Raw genomic sequence first — 20,055 nt, forward strand, 5'->3', positions numbered from 1 at the left:
TTTCATATATTTTTCCTTTTTCCTTTGAGTGACTGGGCATTGTAAAGGCAATAAAGATCTGTACTATATTTGAGCAGTCCTCAGTTGTCCAAAAAATGTACTGAAGATATTTGGAGAGGGAGAGAGAAAAGTACACTACAGAAAGTATCATGAACATTTTGCATTACAAAGGCTCCTTTCTCTAAGGAGTGGCCAGTGAGACCTCAGGGTGATCAAAATTCTCTTATGAAATTATTCTATTATCAGCAATTCCCTAGTGTAAAAATTTGTACTTTTTAAATTATTAACAATCTAAAGAAAATGTGAAGGAAGAAGAAAATAATATAAAATACTATAGTATTTTCCTTCTCAAATTGTTCATTAAGACTACTTAATAGAAATGTACCAGCTCGTTTTGAAGTTATTTAAGATGCTGCATTAGCAATGATTTGTAGCAAATGTTTCATCCAACAAATTCTAAGTAATTGTGAAAAGATTTAATGAAGTGCCAATTGAATATTAGAGTGCTCTGTGGGTTGTTTCAGTTTGCTACTTGAGCTATTCTTACTTCAAAATAGTATTCCGTTCTCCCTACAGGTAAAATGTAATGCATGAATAATTGTCTATATATAATCCCAATTAATAGCTTTAAGCAAAGCAAAATTAACTAAAAATGCTCTGAAACTCAGCATGCATATTAAACCAGAACTCAGAAACTGAAATTGAAATAAAATATATTTTAGGAGAGATCCTTTGCTCTGGGAATTTTACATTGTCAATTCTCAAACCATAATTATACCAATATGTTTTTCCAAAAATGTAATAAAAAGAAATTATTTCTAGAAAATATTAGGAAACCACTGATAAGTATGATAATTTATTTTAAAAAGTAAAATTTTGGTGAAGGTTAAACACACACACACACACACACACACACACACACACACATGCTGTTCTTCATTCCTTGCCCCAAATGAATTACCTAGAAACTCTACTGGATAGAAATGAGTGATACACTATTTTATTCTCCCACATAACAGCAATGTTTGCTGAAGCACAGAATATCAGATTAGTGAACTTATTCTGCACTTTTAAAAATCAGATTATAACCTGGAGGAAATACTGGTCTCCATTTAAGAAGAGTGAATAAATGAATACAAGCGAGTTATTCAAGTTTCTAACATGTTTTGCTGCTCATCTGGAACTAAACCTCTGGAACTAAAATGACCTCCACATTTCATAAGTGTTTTCTAATGTCAACCCCTGAGGAGCCAGGACCTTTTTTTCTTGAAAATGTATCATTTTTTCATTTGAATATGATGATTTTTTGATACAGCATTGGTCCTTCACTGAGCCTCTTAAAAGACCTGAAGTCTTCTATAAAATGAGGGGGAAAAATCTGCTTTTCCATATTTGTAGAAAAACACACCTAGATGAGACATTGTATAGCAGTCTCACTCCTAATTGCATCAGTGATAGATTTGGGAGAAATAAGTTATTGAATCACAGCAGGTTAAGAAAGAGTCAATGCAAATAAAAACAATTATACTATTTTGTTTCTATCAAAGTAGCATTTTTTTTAATAATAGTAAATACCTGGTGTTAGTAAAGGTCAGAACGTGAGTGCTCTTTTATATTGCTGGAAGAGGGTAAATTAGCACAGCTTTTTGAGGGACATATATCAAAATAGCACATCCTTGGAAATGTGCACACCTAAAATTCCATTTCTCATAATGCCAAGGAAATATTTATACATGTGGATCCAAGTGGGGATGTTGGTGCAGGCCTTGTAATCCCAGATACTTTGGAGGTCAGGGGAGAAGGATGGCAAGTTTAAGGACAGCTTGGACAATCTAGAGAGGCTGTGTCTCAAATTAAAATAATAAAGGGTCAGGTTGTCACTCAGTGGTAGTGTCCTTGCCTAGCAGGTGTGAGGCATTGAGATCTATCCTTAGTACTGCCAAAAACAAATAAAAAATGTTAAATATTCTGCCTTTTCAGTTTGATTTGGAAAAAAGAAAATAAACAGTGGAAAAAAAACAGAAAGAGTTGATGCATAAAGTTTTAAATGATACTTTGAAATAAGAACTTATTGTTGGGGATATAGCTCAGTTGGTAGAGTGCTTGCCTCATATGCACAAGGCCCTGGTTTAATACCCAGCACCACAAAACAATAACAACAACAACAACAACAAAAGAACAACAAAAACACAACTAAATAAGGATTTAAATGATACATATTTGTCTCCAAGAGGCCCTTCCTTCTAGGGATTCTTTTCCTCATTTAAAGTATGTTAGAAAGGGATTTTTAAAGTATAATAGGAAGGAACACAATTGTTGAACTGGTGAAGAAGTTTGGCACATTAGACCTAAGGGCTAGAATCATCAATCTCATATGGTTTAATAAGCAATTTATGTTACCTGAATGACTTGAATTATTATTCTATTATCACACATTATATCTGAGAAGAAGATCGAGAAAAAACAGGAGCCTAAGGTCCAAGATTGCAATGCACATATTTATAGCCCTGTCCTCATTCCAGCTACCCAGTGTCCCTCATGCTGCCCTGTGGCTTGAGGTTGAGCCTGTCTGTGGGCTAAAATGCCACCACCTACTAAGCAACCCAGCCAGCAAGCCATTCTTTTTCCTTTGTCTTCAAGCCCACTTTGTACCAACTGCAACAAACACAAAATGTGTAGTGATTTTGCATCAGCTACAACATGACTTGTTCTATTTTAAAATAGAAGTTGTTTTAAGACTGAAAGAGATTCTATGTTCATTATTTAATAATATGGAATTATCATTCTACTTCAACTCCGATTCAGGGTGGATATCATCTATCAGAAAACACTACAATTTCAATGTTTAACACAATCTTGTGATGAGTAATAGTGAAAGGATAAAAGAAACTGAAGTTAAAGACCAGGCATTGTAAAGCTTCTAAGCTGCAAAGCCTGAGTTAAAATGTAAAAGACCAGGTATTGTTAAGTTCCTGTGCTACACTCAAAACCTGAAATTCCTGTAGCTGTTAGGACAATTCACAGGACTGCCCAGTAGATATTTCCCCTGACCATTTAGTTGTTAAATAACCTGGGCCCTGTCCAACTCGGCACGTAGGCACCTCAGGGCCCAAACCAATCAGTTTGAATGTACCCCCCTTTTTAGGACTGACCTATCACCCCCGCCCAACCTGTTCCCGCCAATGAATGTACTAATCATGTTCGAGAGTTGTTGTTTGATTTTCCCGCGGTGTATGGTGATTTATTGAAGGGGACTGTGATGTATGTAAAGTCCCTGCCCTCCCTAAAAAAATGTATATAAACCCTGCTCCAGTTGTTCTCGGGGCTCTGGGCTGCTCTCCCTCCTTGAGTGAGCACAGCGCCCCAGCATGCTGGATCTTCAATAAACCCCCTTTTGCTGTTGCATGAGTCGGTCTCTTCCTTCATCGTTCACCGGTCCCTTACATTTGGTGCGTTGCCCAGGAATCCTGCAGCGCCAGACAAGGAGACCCCAACGGACTCCTCTAGGGGTAAGTAAGGTGTCTTCTTCCTTCTTCTTGTGATCGCTCAGGGCTTTCAGTTCAGTGTCGGTTTAAGGGTTGGCAAAGTGGCTGTTGGTGAAGAGCGTGAGCTCTCTCCGGCGGTGGTGGACAGACGTGTCCTGAAGCCACAGGCCACGTCCCCAAGGGACGCCTTGGAGGACTCGGGATATTGGGGGATGGAAGGGCCCTCAAGTCGGGGAATTGGGGGACGGAGGAGCCCTCAATTCAGGTGTGTTTTTGCCACTGACTCGGATTCAGTGACTCTGCTGCCAACCCATCAGGTTTTGCTGGCCACTCAGTTCTGTTAATTGTCTCGTGTTGAGTTTACTGTCTGTCTTTATTGTCCAGCTCATCAGGTTTTGCCAGTTACTCAGTTCTAATCTTTGCCTTGGACTCGTGTTAGACGTTTACTGTGTGTCCTTGTCTGTGTCGTGTTTATATTGTCCCTGTCCCTGTTTGAGTAACTCCCATTATGGGACAAAGTCATTCCACACCTCTGTCCCTGAAGCCTTTCCTGGTCCCTGCCCCCACTCCGACCCCTTCCTCCACGATCCTATAACTCAAACCTTCTGCTCCTCCCCCTCTTCCCTCCATTCTCCCTGAGTCACAAGAAACGGGAGCTGCATGGTGGAACCCAAACTCCCCAGACAGTAACTAATCTCCCAATCTGGGGTCGTCAGACCCAATCTGAAGGGGATGCTCCCCCAATCAGTTTGTCTGAAGGGAAGACCCCAGTTGGCTTGGGACCAGCACACACTTTCAGGTTTTTTTGACAATCTGAAAAGGAAGTCTATGTCTTTGTGTGTCTTTGTGTGTCTTTTTGTCTGTGTCTCTGTTAAGTGTGATGACATTGTTTTACTTTGGACCGATGCAGGAACATGCTGGGCTTTGCAGACCCCTACCTAGGGCTCAGTTCCAACTAGAACTACCTAGAACTCAGTATCCAAATCTGTCTCTGCGATGAAAGGAACAATGGGATTAAAGAAGAGTCTATTCTACAAATCAAGAATAGACCAATAAGAAATTCTCTTAATAAATTAACAAAAAGAAAAACTCCAAGTGCCCAGGACCGATGCAAACTTCTGGAGCTTTACTTCCCCAGTTATTTTCTAAAAGTTCTCATCCCACAAATAGCACTTGACTGGGGTTCAGTGATAACTCAAGAAAGAGGAACCACGCATGTGCTTTCAAGAAACAAGGAAATCTGTGAAGCACAGAGAGGTAGGAAAAGACCATGCCAAGTGGCAGGGAAGGGCCCAGAGAAGACGGGAGCACAGCTGAGAGCAGCCAGCAGCAAAGGTATCCACCAAGATGGTGGCAGGGGAAAACATAAAAAAAAAAAAAAGTCACACCCATTAGGATGGCTACTATCAAAAAATCAATTACAAAAAATAACAAATCTGGGTGATGATATAGAGAAATTGGAACTCTGATTTGCGTCTTTGTTGGTGGGAATGTAAAATGCTGCAAACCACTTCAGAAAAGAATAAGGTGGTTCCTCAAAAAGTTGAGAATAGAATTATCACATGATCCAGCTATTCTATTCCCAGGTAGCTCCCCAAAAGAATAAAAAAATAGGGACTCAAAACATATTTATACACCTATTTTCATACTAGCATCATTTCCCATACCAATAGGTCAAAACAACCTCAATGTCCATCACTGGATAAATGCATTAAAAAAAATGTGGTCTAAACAGACAATGAAATAGTATCTCAGCCTTAAACAGGAAGGAAATTCTGACACATGCTACAACTTGGAGACACTTTGAGGATATTATGCTCAGTGAAATAAGCCAGTCACAAAAGGACAGAGTATATGATGCCACTTAACATGTGATTCAGAGACAGAATGGCAGATGCCAGGGGCTGTGGGAAGGAGGTAATGCGGAGTTGCTTAATGGGTAGTAGTTTCCATTTTGCAAGATAAAGAGTTCTATGAATGAATGATAGTAACCAAGGCACAACAATGTGAATATAACTTAACATGAAACTTAAAAATAAGTAAGGTGGTAAAATGATGTTATGCATATTTACTAGAATTTTTAAAAATTAACAATTAAAGGAAGAAATAGTCAGGAAAAGTTATGGGCAATTAAACTCCAGATATTTTTGAGAAAACCTTTTGAACAAGGATCACTCTGTTGTTCATTTGGCTTCTTGCAAAAGAAAATAAGCAAAACACATCAACACTAAATATGGTTCTCCCAGGAAAAGAAATCAGAAATATATGAGACAAACGTCCCAAGACAAAGACTGGGGTACTTACTATGTGAGAAACAGATTGGGCCTGCCCACTTTATGGAAAATGCCCTACCAGGATTCCGATGGGCAGGGGCATCCCCCAAAGATCCAAGAGGAAATCTTGCCTTCTGTACCATCTGACTTTTATGGGCCTTTTGGAAGGACAGGATAATAGTGACCCTTCTTCTTCTCTCATGCCAGAGACTCCTTAAAATCCCCTTTCTATCTGGGTATGGAACCACCATTTGACCCAGCTATCCCTCTCCTCAGTCTATACCCAAAAGACTTAAAAATGGCATACTGGGACACAGCCACATCAATGTTTATAGCAACACAATTCACAATAGCTAAACTGTGGAACCAACCTAGATGCCCTTCAGTGGGTGAATGGATTAAAAAAAATGTGGCATATATATACAATGGAATTTTACTCAGCAATAAAAGAGAATAAAATCATGGCACTTGCAGGTAAATGGATGGCGTTGGAGAAGATAATGTCAAGTGAAGTTAGCCAGTCCCCAAAACACAAATGCTGAATGTTTTCTCTGATATAAGGAGACTGACTCATAGTGGGGTAGGGAGGGGGAGCAAGGGAGGAATAGATGAATTCTAGATAGGGAAGAGGGGTGGGAGGGAAAGGGACAGGGGATCAGCAAGGATGGTGGAATATAGTAGACATTGTTATCCAAGTACATGTATAAAGACACAAATTGCTGTCAACATACTTTATATACAATCAGAGATACGAAAAATTGTGCTGTATACGTGTAATAAGAATTATAATGCATTCCATTGTCATTTATTTTTTTTTTAAATCAATAAAAAATTATCAAAAAAAAAAATCCCCTTTCTATGAACCACCAGGTTATCCTGAGAACCAGAAACCCAATGGACGTTCAGAAGAAGCAACCCAACAGAGAAGAGAGTCTGCAGAAAGCTCAGGTGCTGGGGTACAGCTCAGGGGTAGAGTGCTTGCCTAGCATGTATGAGGCCCTGAGTTCAATCCCCAGCATTGCAATAAAGTAAAACTAAAATAAAAAAGTTGTACATGAATAAAGGTCAGCCCATGACAACTTGAGTTCAAGCTCCCCTCTGAAACCACAGTGGAAATCAGTGTGAGCCTTTTCATTTCCATTCACCTCACAGGTCTAATAGACAAGATTAGGCAGAAAACCATGCAAGGTTTTGTTGGTTTTTCTGTTTGTTTCATCACAATCTGCCTTGCATTTTTTTCCTAGATAGGAACTTTTGATTTTTTTTCCCAAAAAATTAACAAGCCCTACCTGTGCCCCCTTTTCACAGATTCACATAGAAGGGGGCTACTGCTGGGGACTGTGGATTGCTGCCGGGCTCTGTCATGGCCTGGCCTATTGCAGAGGGATGGAATTGCCCAAGAGACAAAAGCATGCAATCAGGCAAGGTGTCATTTAGCAGGAGGAAAATAAAAACACTCCAAGTTTGGGGCTAGGTCTTGGGACATGAAGAACTCTGTCTCTGAAGGTCAGTCCCCTATAGCAAACATCAATGGTTGTCAACCAAGGTGCCACAAGGTGGTAAAAGCTATCTTTAATGTTTCATGCAGCCTATTGGAACCTGGATACCAGCAGAGACATTTTCATACAGGTTCCTTGAAAAGTCATGTGACTGTGTTGAAACTGAGGTCTCTCACGTGGCTGTGGCCATGCCGGTTTTGTCATTCTGATCAAATTCTGACTGGCCATTGATAATGTCAATGACATACCTGAGATGAGATTTTCCCCCCTCCCATTTTGTTATATGTCTTTAATTAATTTTTTTAAAAGGGAATTATATCTCATTAACACTCATCCATTGCAGTTTGAAAGGCAAAATCTTGCAAGACCCTACGTTCACGAAGGCAGAAATAAAAGGATCCTTAGGGGTGAAAAGTTTGGGAAGCACCCCTGAGTCTCCCCTCCTCCTCCACAGACATGCACAATTCCAAGGGAATAGATGGGCTTCCCTTGAGCTGGAATGGAGCAAGCCTGTTAAGTGAGGAGACTCGAAGAGAGATGGTGTAAATTAACTGCATCTGGTGAGGTGGGGTGAGAAGGGAGAGGAGATAATTAGTTGACATTATAGGAACTAGGGCAAAGAAGAGCGTTCTATATTTACTCAGAGGAAATCTGAAATAGACTACTTTGCACCCATTTGGTGCTCCGTGAGGGATCGTGTGGCAGATGTTGAACCCAGGGACCAGAAGAACAGATCAGCCAAACCCCTGGGTGATGGAGGCGTCCCTCCCACAAACAGAAACCTGACTTCCTGCCCCTTTGCTTCTGAAAATGAAGGCGAGAAGGCGAAGGCATGCCAAAGAGACATCCAGGAGCAGTGAGACAAGGCTGTGGTCAGGGAACAATATCTCCACACAAAAGCCTGACAATAAGGAAGGTGAACAAATGTGTGGTTTATAATAAAATGAGTTCTCTTAAAATTCAATCCTGGCCAGTTTATGGTACCCTTTGGTATGTATGTTCCACATGTAGACGGGTAACATTTCAGAAGTAACACATATTTCAAGTGATGCAGAGGCATCACTGGGTAGTTTTATTGTACATAGAACAGTAAAAAATAAATGCCACAGTCACATAAAACTCCATAACACAGCCAAGATACAGTTTCCACCTTCTTGGATGAATTGAAGGCATTCCAGCACACACTATAAAAGCACCTACTATGAAATCTTTTCTCTCCATAGACGCAAAGAACCACTTTCTTGGGTGCGTGTAACATGTGTATTGCCTCAGAGGAAAACATAAGCATGTCCAGCTGTCTCCATGGGCGCAGGTGACATGTAGTTCTTTAAAGACCTGCTTCTCAGTACAGATCATTAGGCTGTGTGCTCGTAAGATGTAAGGTGCGGGCTAGCACTTACAGGTTTGCAAACACTTCTAAAACTGGTTTATGCAGTGTTTATTACAAGAAAAGATGTAACAGTCATGAGGTTAGGGCACCGTCTTGAAAGAGGTGCCAGAGGGAGTGGGGAAGACTAGATGAAGAGCCACAAGCTCACTCTACATGCTGGAAAGGAAAGGGCCAGCCTCCAGCCGCCCTCCAGCTCCCCCAGAGGATCCCAAGGACATCCTGGGAAGTAGAAAACGATGCAATGTGCTATCAGCAGATCCAACTCATCAGGCAGGACAGGGAGCGAGGAGGAGGCTGTGGCCATGGAGGGTCACGAGCCCAGCAGTAAACACAGCTGTGTTCTAGTGTCGGCTCTGCTCCACCAGCTGTGCTGCTGTGGGCAAGTCGTGCCACCACTCTTGGGCTCAGTTTTTTCAAATATAAAGTAAAAGACGAATGACCCCAAACAGTCCTTATAAGTCTGTATACTTAAGCTTGTCTGCACTTCCAGAAATACCCAAGGAAACCCCAGTCGGCTCCATCAAATGGCAAAAGCTCCATACATATCCGACAGTTTCTATTTGCCTATTGTCCTCTTTCAGGCATCAGCGAACACTGAAAAGCTGCCATTGAGATTTTGGTCACCTCCCAGCAGCACCCTCGGGCCTGTTACTACATACACTGCTGCAGAACAGAGATGCTGAGGGTTTTGTCCAAGGTCAGAAGCTAGGACAGGACCAGAATCCCTGCTTCCTCAATTCCTACAGCTATGCTATACTTTCCACGAAGAAACCAAGCTGGCTTTCTGGGAAGAATGCCAGAGGTTCCATTCTCCCAACTGAGAATTCATTGGAATATTGGAATAACAACTTTGGAGACTGTGGTCTCTCCAATCCATTTCAGGACCTGGCTAGAAACATGAAAACCCAAAGAAAGAAGCAATGGGGAATTATTCCATTTTTTAATGAAAGAGAAAAAATTAGGGGTGGGAATATGGGGTTTCTTAAAAATTACATGATTGCTGGAAGCTAATTTGGTATTTTTTTTTTCCATTGGTTTGTGAGTTCTGTTTCCAATCACAAAAACAGACAGCTGAGGATGCCTAAATCACATCTCAGTGAATTTGCATCTTGTCCCAAAGAATCTTTCCCATTCTGATATATCAGAGACCCCAGAACGTGGTCCTCTGTGGTGGAAGAGAATCTTCCTCAGTGCAAGAGAGAACTTGTCATAAGCCCCTACACTGAAGTCTAAATGCCTGGGCTTCAAGCTCCACGGTCACTAAGCATGGAAAAGGATGCCACTTAACATGGGGTGCACTGCCTCTTCTAGAAAACGGACAGAGGCCATACCCTGCCAGTACAGATGGTAGCCTGTCCCCTCCTTTACCATATACACTCCTTGTTAGGCTGAAGTCATTGCACCTGGAAAAGAATCCAGTGGAGATTTAAAGATGTGTGTTCTAAAAGGAAGGTCAAGACTCCTTCTGGAGGAAGCCAATCAGCAAGAGGACACCCTTGCTATTATACCAACTAAATGCCTTGGAGAGAACATGAACACAGCCTTCCAGGACAGCACAAGTGGTCGGTACTCAGGGTCGAGACTCGTGAAGGAAAGAAACCAAATATGATCTACAAGTCCAGTGTTCCCCTACCTGTCGATGATGACAGGGTCTGAAGGAGTCTCGTTTCGGTTTCCACAGCTTTTCTTTTCACAACATCGACTGTAGATGGGGAGAAAAGCAAGAGAGTAAAAGAATCTTGTTATATATTTAAAAAAAATAGTTCATTGAGCATACAAAGGTGAGAATGTTCACAAAAAATGAACGTGTCCAAGGTATAAGCTGCTTGAGGGCAAAATTTGTGACCATGTTTTATTTTTAAAAAAAAGAAAGAAAGAAAGAAAAGAAACTTGAACCTGAATCTGAAGCCAAAAACATATTCAAAATACAATCATTCACATATTCTCACTCTAGGACTTACAAACTGGCTAATCCGCCACAAATCACAACTTTCCCAAGAGCTGTATTTGTAACTGAACCACGGATGGTTAGATTTTAAGTTCTCCAAGGTCTCTTCCAGGCTGGTGTTCAATGATTTTATGATTGCATATATTAGTTCTTTTTTATCCCAATAAATATTTGGAGAAAGCAGAAGAAGAAAAATGTATTAAATAAACCACAAGCAGGGCTGGGGATTAGCTCAGAAGTAGAGCACTTGCCTAGCATATTTGAGACCCTAAATTTGGTTTCCAGTATCACACACCCACCAAAAAAATAGACCATGAGTTGCTGTTTGGATGATCATAAATCTTACTGATATAACACCTTTCTCTGGAGAAGTTGGTGTGCTTTGTGAACAATTTATTCATTCATTCACTTCCATCATTTCCCAAAGACAAAGGAAGAAGAGCAGAACTCTGGTGGACATTTCTACATTAGAAGAAAATGAGGCAGGGAGCCAGGGTACAGTCTCTCCAATAATTTTTACCAGAACAGAAATGGAACTTGACCAGATGTCAGTCCCATCCTAAAAACGATTTCCCAACACTTCCCCCTTGCAAAGTGCTGGGGACCTGGGTGATCCATCAATATTGAGAGAGGATCCCCCAAACCAGTTAGAACAGAAGAAAGAATCCAAAAGGACCTGAGAGTGAGCAAAATTCTCCAATCCAAAGTATCTGCTCAAAATACAGAGACAAATCTGAGAAAGGAATGAACGCCACACTGCCCACCTGCAACTATAGCTTATTAGGGCCTCAGACCTTAGAATACCTATTGGCTCATTTCAGATGCATTATCCACTATCAACTGTAGTTGATTTAGGGTGGAACCTCAATGTGGCTTACAAGAAAGCCATGGTCACCCAAATCAGGTGGAGAATACGTCTAAAATTAACAATAACCCAGGTACCCATGACTGCTGCCTTTCCCAGGCTGGATCCTCTGTAGCTTAGGGTTGTGTAGTGCTGTAGAAAAATTGCTGACCTGGGAATCAGGGCTCTGGCATCTAACTCCTCACTAACCAGTTGCATGAATTCAGTCAGATCTCTAATCCCTCTGAGCTTATGAAGAAAGAAAATGAAAATGTTGGATTAGGTTATCTCTAGAGTCCCTTCTAGCTTTACGTGTAGGAGGCTATGGAATTCCTTGAGCACCCTTGGAAACCGATGGGGTAAGGAAAAATAGGGAGCCCTATGGCAGCCAGGACCCAAAGGCCGGCCCCAGGCCAGTCACCGATTTGCTTTGTGGCTCTCTTTGGGACTTCCAGCCTCTCTGATCCTCCACAGAATGAAACATAAACAAACAAATCAATATTTTAAAACTTTTCAAGCACATCTTTCTCATTCAGGGATGCGTAATTTAGTTAGTGAACAATTCTACCACCTTTAGAAAGTAAAACACACCTGAAGGAAGCCAAAACATTTCCAGCAAATGGGCTCAATGAGGTTTTAAGAAATTTAATCAAATTAGTAGAAAGTAAAATAAAATTTGTCTCGACTTTCCTAAATACCAGAGTTTGCCATTGGGACTTTCTGAAATAATATTTGGCCTTTGAAATTATATTAGGTCTTAACTTTTAAAATTTCAATCTATCCCAAGATTAACACCAATAAAAATGCTGGCCAGCTGCACTCCCACCCCGCAGAGCCCTTGTCTCTCCTCCCAACCCCCACCCATTTCCGGCTCCCACCTCTCGGGATCCTGGAGCATTGCTTATGTCAGTGTATACCTTAGCAGCTCAAGGCAAACCACTTTTCTAGCAACACAATTTCAAAAGACCCACACATGCTAGTTACCAGAAGGCCTTCAAGCCAGACTCTCCTTTGACATCACCAGCTTGTCAACCTAACCCCAAATATGTGTGCAATGTGGGTACAATTTAATTACACGAGCACACATTGTCAGAATGTGCCTGTCTGTTCCGTTTGGGCAGGAATGATTCTGAGGAGGCCAAGTAAGTTTGCAAAATTGCTCAGCTGAATTCAGCTGCTTTCCATGGGGATTTCCTCTGGAGGAAAAGAAAAACAGATAAAAATGTAACCCTGGTGCCAGCGAAATACAAAGTGGAGAACCAACTCAGGGAAGTAAATGATACGCAAAGGGAGAATGCAGGGAAACTTGAGGACCCCATCCTCTATTTTCCAACAGTAATGTATTTCAATATAATCGCTAATGTTAATATGTAGCACAGAAAAAGATGACAAAGATGGTTACTTGGCTATTGAACTACAATGATAGTAAAAGCATAAAAATACCCGATCCCCAGAACCACACCAAAAAAAAAGTACAAAAGTAATAGGATCTGTTATATTTGCCCTATTTGATCCCCTCTTAAAACTTCTAAGTTAGTCAAAGCAAAGCCCTTTTCTCTTTAAGAAAAGTTCTCATTAATATGTTTTACTTGTTCTTTATTTTGTTCCTTAAATGACATGCGGTTCTCAGGTCAGCATTATTAATAACACAAGCAGAGAGACAAGGAGAACCCATGATGTTTAGGAAACCACACTCTGCAAACAATATGGATCTGGGGTCCCTGAATTAACCTAAATGACAAACTCAACCCTGCCTTCCCTTTGCTCTAGAGGCATTGCCAGAACGGCCAACTTTGGGCTCAGCTCTTTGAGTTAAAGGGCTCTTAAGGTTCATTTTCAACCTTCAAGTCACTAAGGTTCCAGAGAAGTGTTTCCTTTCACTGACAATGACTGTAAAATAGGAAAATGAATAAATAAATAAATAAATAAATAAAAGAAGCAAGCAGAGAAAAGGAAACTGAACTTGGCCATAGGTTGCAATTGTGTTTCGAACTACCCCAGAGGGGTTGGGGGGCTCCTCTTTGCTAAGGAATGAAATGAAAGCTGGTTCTCTGTGTCTCTGTCTGGCTTGTTTTGTTTTATTTTATTCTAGTACTCATTTGGAGACCCTTCTACTTGAAACACTCTCAATTTGCTTACAGGATGCTTTCCTCCTCCCCATCTCCACATGGTGTCTTTGAAGAGGTTAAGAGGAAGAATAAGTCAAGCTGGGGGGTGGGAGGTGGGAGAATATGAAAAAAAAAAAATCATCATGAACCAGAATCTCACCTGCATTTTTCAGAAAGAGAAAAAAGAAAAAGATTTAAAAAAAAATGTCTAGGGAAGAAAATAAGAAGCACCCCAACCCTGGACAGAGGGTGTCCAGTCAGCCCTATGGCTCTTGATAAGTGTCTAAATTCACACCATCTGGCCGATAAAGACACTGGCCCCACTGCCTGGCTGGCCCATCTGATTAGGGCCCTGTCTAGCCTGCGCCTTGTGGCGAAAAGTCACAGCTGTGGGGTTTGCTAGCGCTCAATACAACTCTGTTATTAGCCAGCTATAGGCCTTGAGACGACTTCTGTTCAAATTATAATATCTTTTAACCCTCTGAGCATTGAGGGCACAGGGGTGGCTGGCAGCAGCATAACAACTAGATTTCTCCTTGCTAATAATTGGCAAAATGAACTAAAAGCAAAGCAGAGAAGGGGGAGGAAGAAGTTATTCCTAAACAGATTTATTTTTGTCCCTTTGCTTGTTCCTCCTAAATAATAATAATAGTAAAAATAATAAAGTTAAACACCAATTTAGAAACATTTTACTAAAGGTTATAGGATTATGGGACATAAAATCATTCCAGCAAGTGCCCAGGTATGCAGCATAACATGGGGCAAATGAAATGAAGTATGTGCAATAATCATTGAGAAACAAGGATATCTGATCCATCTCCCCAGTGTTGACTGCTGTAACCTGCTGGTAAACTGTGGGAGAAGGAACTTGCTCCCATACCTGAGAATCAGCTGGCTCTAACTGACAGATTGAAAGAAAGCTTCCCTTTCAGATACATCTAATACTTGCCTTCACTTACCTTCGCCCAACACAGACACACACACACACACACACACATACACACACACAAACATACATACACACACACACACGAGACAGGACCCATCCAATGGATCATCTATTTTCCCATAATTAATATTTGTTTTAAATTCTAGTTTGGGAAGAAAATAGCAGAGCACCCTCCCGGTCTCCAATGCAGAGAAGTTACAGTACATTAAATTTTTATATTGTGTTACTAATGCAGACTAAACCAGAGGCTTTAAAAATTGATGCTGCTACTTAAACAGCATAAAATGAGGAGGATTTGATTGGGCTTAAAAATAAAAATGTCAGCCTCCACTACAGCTGGATGGGGGGTGCGAGTATTATGGAAAGGGATAGGTATAATTCATTAGGCAACAGGTTATTTTGGTGGTTTTGTTTTCTTTTCTTTTAAGAAGGTTATCTCGCTCCAGACAAAGACATTTAAAAGTGTAGAGAAGAATAAAAATCCTCTTTGACTTGCCAACCAAATTATAGCATTCTGCCTATTAAAGTATTGCATACAAGTACATCTTGAAGTTGTATTTTCTTTCTGAATAAATTTATGAAGGGGCCCTGGGATAATGGAATATCTATCTTCTTACTTCATCACCCAGCTCTTCACCAAGCAATTCAGTAAGGGAACCTCAGTCCCCCTCAGATCAGACAGAGTCAAACTTTGTATTTAACAAATTTGTTTTCCTAATACTTGGTCAAAACCAAAACAAACATGTCCAATTGTTATGATTTATCTCTGACTGGGTTGAGGAGGGAGATGGGGCTTCAGGGAGCTGCCCATAAAATAGTCCATAGTAAATCAGATGGCCTGTGATTGCCCAAACCTAGCAAGTCTGGAGGTAGGAACCATTTACTGCAAGAGCAGGCTGAGGGGGGAGAATGAAGGTTTTCCCTCCAATCAGATTTTGGAGGAGAGAAAATGCTGTAAAGAATGGAGTTCTAAATATTTTAAATAAAATAACCATGTTCTTCCCAGAATTTCCTTTGTATATCCTTTCTATTTGCAGTGGGATCCTCAACATCTAGCCCAATACACCTGCAAACACTAGGCAAAAAAAAAAAAGATTCAAAAAACCTTTGTAGAATGGTTGAGCGTGTGGATGAATTTTTTTCTTCTAATTAAAAAAAAAAATGTGCAGGACTCAAAATGGAATATATCGGTCTCTGAAAGGTAGGTGGGAAAATTGTAGGAACCCAAGCAGACGGTGTGCCTTTCTCAAAGTGACCTCGGGATCCTAGGTTGCTCTAGACCCCAGACATCCCAGCGGTGGGGGACTCTCAACTCACAGGTGGGAACCAGAACCAGTCTTTCTAAGCTCCTCCTGACCTAAGAAACACCTTCAAAGAGAAGTGATAGAGAAGCGACTTCATGCAAGGAAAGAAAGCCACTTTGGCACAGGTGCCTAGGTGCAGGGAAATAGCTGGGGAATGGGAGGCTCAGCACTCTGATGGTTCCCGAGCCCAGACTGCGATTTTCCAGGGTTTAGACTCAGTAACTCCACAAGTGGCTCCGCCTGGAAACCACCCCAGTGGGCAAGGCAGGTATCCAGCAGAGCAGGCCTCCAGCAGAGAAGTTCAGGGAAAGTCCTAATCCCCAAAGTCCATCACAAACCCCGCTTGGGCGGCCCATCTCCTTCTGTCCTGCCTAAGGTGGACAGCGAGACTTTCCACTGGGCCCGAGAAACTCCGGCAACACCAGGCATTTGGAACCTTGAATCTTCTGGTTTGCTTTCCTCTCAAAAACTGACCTTAAAAGGGATGAGGGTCCTAGAGAATCTGCCCCAGGCATGTCCACCGGGAGCCTTCGCTCCCGCAAGTTAGTCCGGGAAGCCAGGGAGCCAGGCAGGTTAGCCATCTGTCTAGTCCAGCCCCAAGGAGAAGGTGGCTCTTACCTGCACATCACCTCATGTGTCAGAAGAACTCAGCACATCTCCGGATTCTTATTCTGTCCCTCGTAAGCTATAGGCTGAGAATTGTGCAGGGACAGGAACGGAAGACATGTAGCCAGCTGGATAGAAATACAAACAAAGAGGGGACTTTAGAACAAGAACAAAATTCTCACCCTCTCACTACCTGCTACCCCATTAGCAGTTTCTGCCTACAGGGGAACCTGAGAAGTTACCTGTTACCTCAGCTGAAGAAATAACAAAAGTGTGCCCCATAGTTCTTTGCGAAAAGGAATGTTTGGGGATCTGAATCTCCCAATTGTGTCCTCTCTTTATCCCTTTGCTCTCCTCCCCTTGCCCCCAGCATCTCCAAAACCAGATAGACACAGAACATTGGAGAGAGAGGGGAAAAGAAGTGTTCCCAGAGTGGACAAGGTGGTATGGAAGGAAGTTAGAAGTTTGACCCAAGAAATCATGCAGGAGGGTAGAAGTCAGAGATAAGCTGGGGAGTTGGGGGCCAGAGACAGATGAATAGGAGCCAAGTGGCCCATTGGGCTCACCTGCTTGGTCACTGAGTCGATGAGCCTGACATAGAGGTCCCGCTCTGTGCGGACACCTACAGGAAGGGGGAGACCAGCAGGAATCAAGGACTGCAGAGCCCACTCTCCCACACCCAAACCCTTCCCTGCCCTGGGGTGGAAGCCCAGGCTGAGCTGTCCAGGAGGCAAAGACCTCTAATCCCCAGCCCTAAGCAAACCTCCCACAGCCTTATGCTCCCAAATCTGTCTGCCAGTCATCTAGGCAATGCCTTCCAGGAAAGCTAGATGTGCTAGGTACTCTGCTGGCTACCAGGTGCCAGCCGATAGGATGCTCACCATTGCTGTACAGGAGCTGTAACTTGTAGTGGGTGCCATTGTTGGTCTTTTCATTGCCTTGTTCCTGAAAAGATGGAAGGCATTTGATTCCCAGGTATTTCAGTCCCCCCAAAAGAGGGAAACAGGAAAGAGTGCTTCCTTATACCACCTCCCACCACTTTGAACAACCCTCTTGTCCAGCCCTGGATCAAAGGGCAAGAGCCCCTGCCAACCGCTGACTATCTCCAAGGCTTGCCAAGTGGCAGGGGAGATAACCCAACACCACAGCAAGGCTGTCTTTAGGAAGGCCCCACCAACCCATCTGGTCTATCTGTCCTTAGGAAGCCCTGAGGCTTCTCTCTGCAGAAGGGTGAAGCGACCTGTCATTTAAAAGGGCAGAAATAGGCCCTACTCCCCTGAAACCTCAGCACCAAGGCCCAGAGCTCAGGGACCAACTGATTCCCAGGTTCAAGTGGGAACTTAACTTTATAGTTCAGGTGGCACAGCTGAGGAAACTGAGGCCCAAAGAGGGCAAGAGATCTCCTTCTGGTCACATATCAGTTTAGGTTGACTGCCCTCTATTTGAGATCAAATCCAGTCCCCAAATCCGGACTTGAGTTCAAACAAGGTGCTGCCTTGGGGAGTGGAAGAGAAGGCTTCCGTGCCTGGGAGATGGGTCAAGGCTGGGCTGTGAGTTTCCACCATAGGACTGATTCAACCCACCCTGGTGGACCTGGCAGGTGAAAATAATGAAAATAACCCAGAGGAGGGCAGCGGAAGCCTTGTATACTTTTTAACTATGGTCTAGTCCAAAGGGCTTTCGCTCGGTGGTCATTCTACAATCGCGCGCTACTAAGGACCCCTAGGTTCAGCGCACCCAGCCGCCAGCGCTCTACACCCCGCAGGGTGCAGGAGTAGGGGCAGGAGGAAGTGCAGGGAAATCTACTGATTTAGTGGCTGGAGGTGAGAAGCCTCGATTTATCATCCTTGATGATGCGAGCGGAAAAGTGTCGCAAGTGACAGATGGAATCTTTAGAGCTCTGCAAGGAGTGAGTCATTGGGGGGACGGGGGCAGGGATCCTCTTACTTTGTCGTTCTCCACAAAGTCCACGACCATACGCTCTATCTCCACCGGCTGCCCCTGCCTGTCATAGAGCGCCAGGACTAAATGAAAGAAGCTGGATTTCCTCAAGTTAGAGGGAGGCTGCTTCTCAAAGTGGGCTCCGGACAGGGCGACCCCACTGCGCAGGAAGAGACAGGTGGGACACCAGACAGAGAAAGAGAAAAGACAAGCCGTTACTAATGTGCCCAAGCAACGCCACAGATAGGCAAGGGACCACATCCCAGGTCCAGATTCCTGGACCTGTCAGGTCTTTTATCAATTCCGATTAAGAAGTAAAAATTCCTTAGAGGAGTAGTGGCCATGAGGTCAAAGGCAGTACCATATCTGGGGCTGCTTCCACCGCCCAATGGTCCAACCTCCCAAGATCCCACTACCAGGCTGTTCACTGTTGGGCCTTCAGTGGAAATCAAAGACTTTGGCTGCCACAAGAGGTCCAGACTGCCCCCCACGCCACCCTCAAGGCGGCCCCAGCAGCTGGATCAGATCGCGAAGCTGAGGCCCTGAGGCCCCGGGGGTTAAGGGAACTAAGCATCTTGTTTGCAGCTGAAGAAGTGGCTCCTTTACTTCATCTTTATCCGAATTACCTGCCCTCAGGAGTCAAGGCTGTGGATGAGAACCCTGAAGCGCGGGTAGAAAGCCCAGAGCCCAGGTCTAGTTCCTACAGGCCTCACCCCTCGGCTTCCCTCGCTCTTCCGAAAAGTTGTATCTCAAACAGTCGCACCGCGGAATCCCCTCGACCAGCACTGCGGGTCGCAGATCACTGCGGAGGTCGTGATATTGGACACCTTAGCCCCTTGGGTTACTGCGAGTGGAGAAGCCAGATTGTTAAGAGGCAGAGAGCATACTCCTACTGCTATCCCTTCATCTTTTCTCTTTTAATTTCTTCTCTCCCCGACTCCGTGCATCTGGAACACTCTCTGAGCTGCGACCCTCTTGCCTGTCCCCCCTCCCAGAGCTCCCGGCCGCTTCGCCTTCCCGGGCAGCGGCCGCGTCCTCTCTCCACCTCCGCCGCCGCCAACATCTGGTAGCTGGGCTCCGATTCTCCCGGAACCACCAAGATGCGGGAGAAGAGGCGCTCGCAGGCGGCGTGGGGGAAACCTGGTAGAGGCCAGGAAGTCGTCTCTGCTCTCGCGGTGGTGACAGCAGGCTTCGGTCCTCACGCGCTTGGCAGAAATGGGAGCCGAGATGCGAGGCATTGGATGCTACTTTATTTTTATTTTTTATTTTGTCTCAGAGAGTGGACTGTGGGAAAGGAGTGGGGGAGACGCACAAATGGGCCAGGCAGTTCAGAAACTCCAGTGTTGGCTGCCGGGTAAGTGTCCCCCTGACTGCAGCAACTTGCTCACCGCAGGGAAAGCGCCAGCGTACGGGGCCAGAACGACAGATGGGGGTACGGAGAAAAGGAAAGAGATGCGGAGCAGGGGAGGGGGCACATTGAGAGACACCTAGAGCAAGAGACTTTGAGAGCATAATTGTGCAGTCGTCTCCTTACCTCTGAGCCGCGACATTGGCGTCCACCACACCGACATTCCGGACCCGAGAGACCTGACCGAATCCATCTCCGCGCCCAGCGATTTCTCTTTCAGAGATGGTCCTCTTCCTAAAGTATCTTGAATCCCAAACATTTAAAAAGTCTGATCCTTTACTGTCGCTTTAAAAATGAGTT

The 20,055-nt window shown here is 43.6% G+C and overlaps 1 protein-coding gene across 1 annotated transcript; it reads right to left on the reverse strand.

The window, feature by feature from the left end:
- Nucleotides 1-8,632: 8,632 nt before the first annotated feature.
- Nucleotides 8,633-18,826, reverse strand: LOC124098440 (transcription factor COE2-like). The gene is made up of 5 exons (XM_058582291.1): nucleotides 18,354-18,826; nucleotides 17,288-17,351; nucleotides 16,973-17,028; nucleotides 16,419-16,534; nucleotides 8,633-10,349 (listed from the first exon to the last, which is right to left on the reverse strand). Exons 1-4 carry the CDS (start codon nucleotides 18,606-18,608, stop codon nucleotides 16,448-16,450), a joined length of 462 nt encoding a protein of 153 aa, XP_058438274.1. The 5' UTR covers nucleotides 18,609-18,826; the 3' UTR covers nucleotides 8,633-10,349; nucleotides 16,419-16,447.
- Nucleotides 18,827-20,055: the final 1,229 nt, after the last annotated feature.

This window comes from Marmota monax, unplaced genomic scaffold (assembly GCF_021218885.2).
Source record: "Marmota monax isolate L192 unplaced genomic scaffold, Marmota_monax_Labrador192_F-V1.1 WCK01_AAM20220418_F8-fsc00477, whole genome shotgun sequence".
Lineage (NCBI taxonomy): Eukaryota > Metazoa > Chordata > Mammalia > Rodentia > Sciuridae > Marmota > Marmota monax.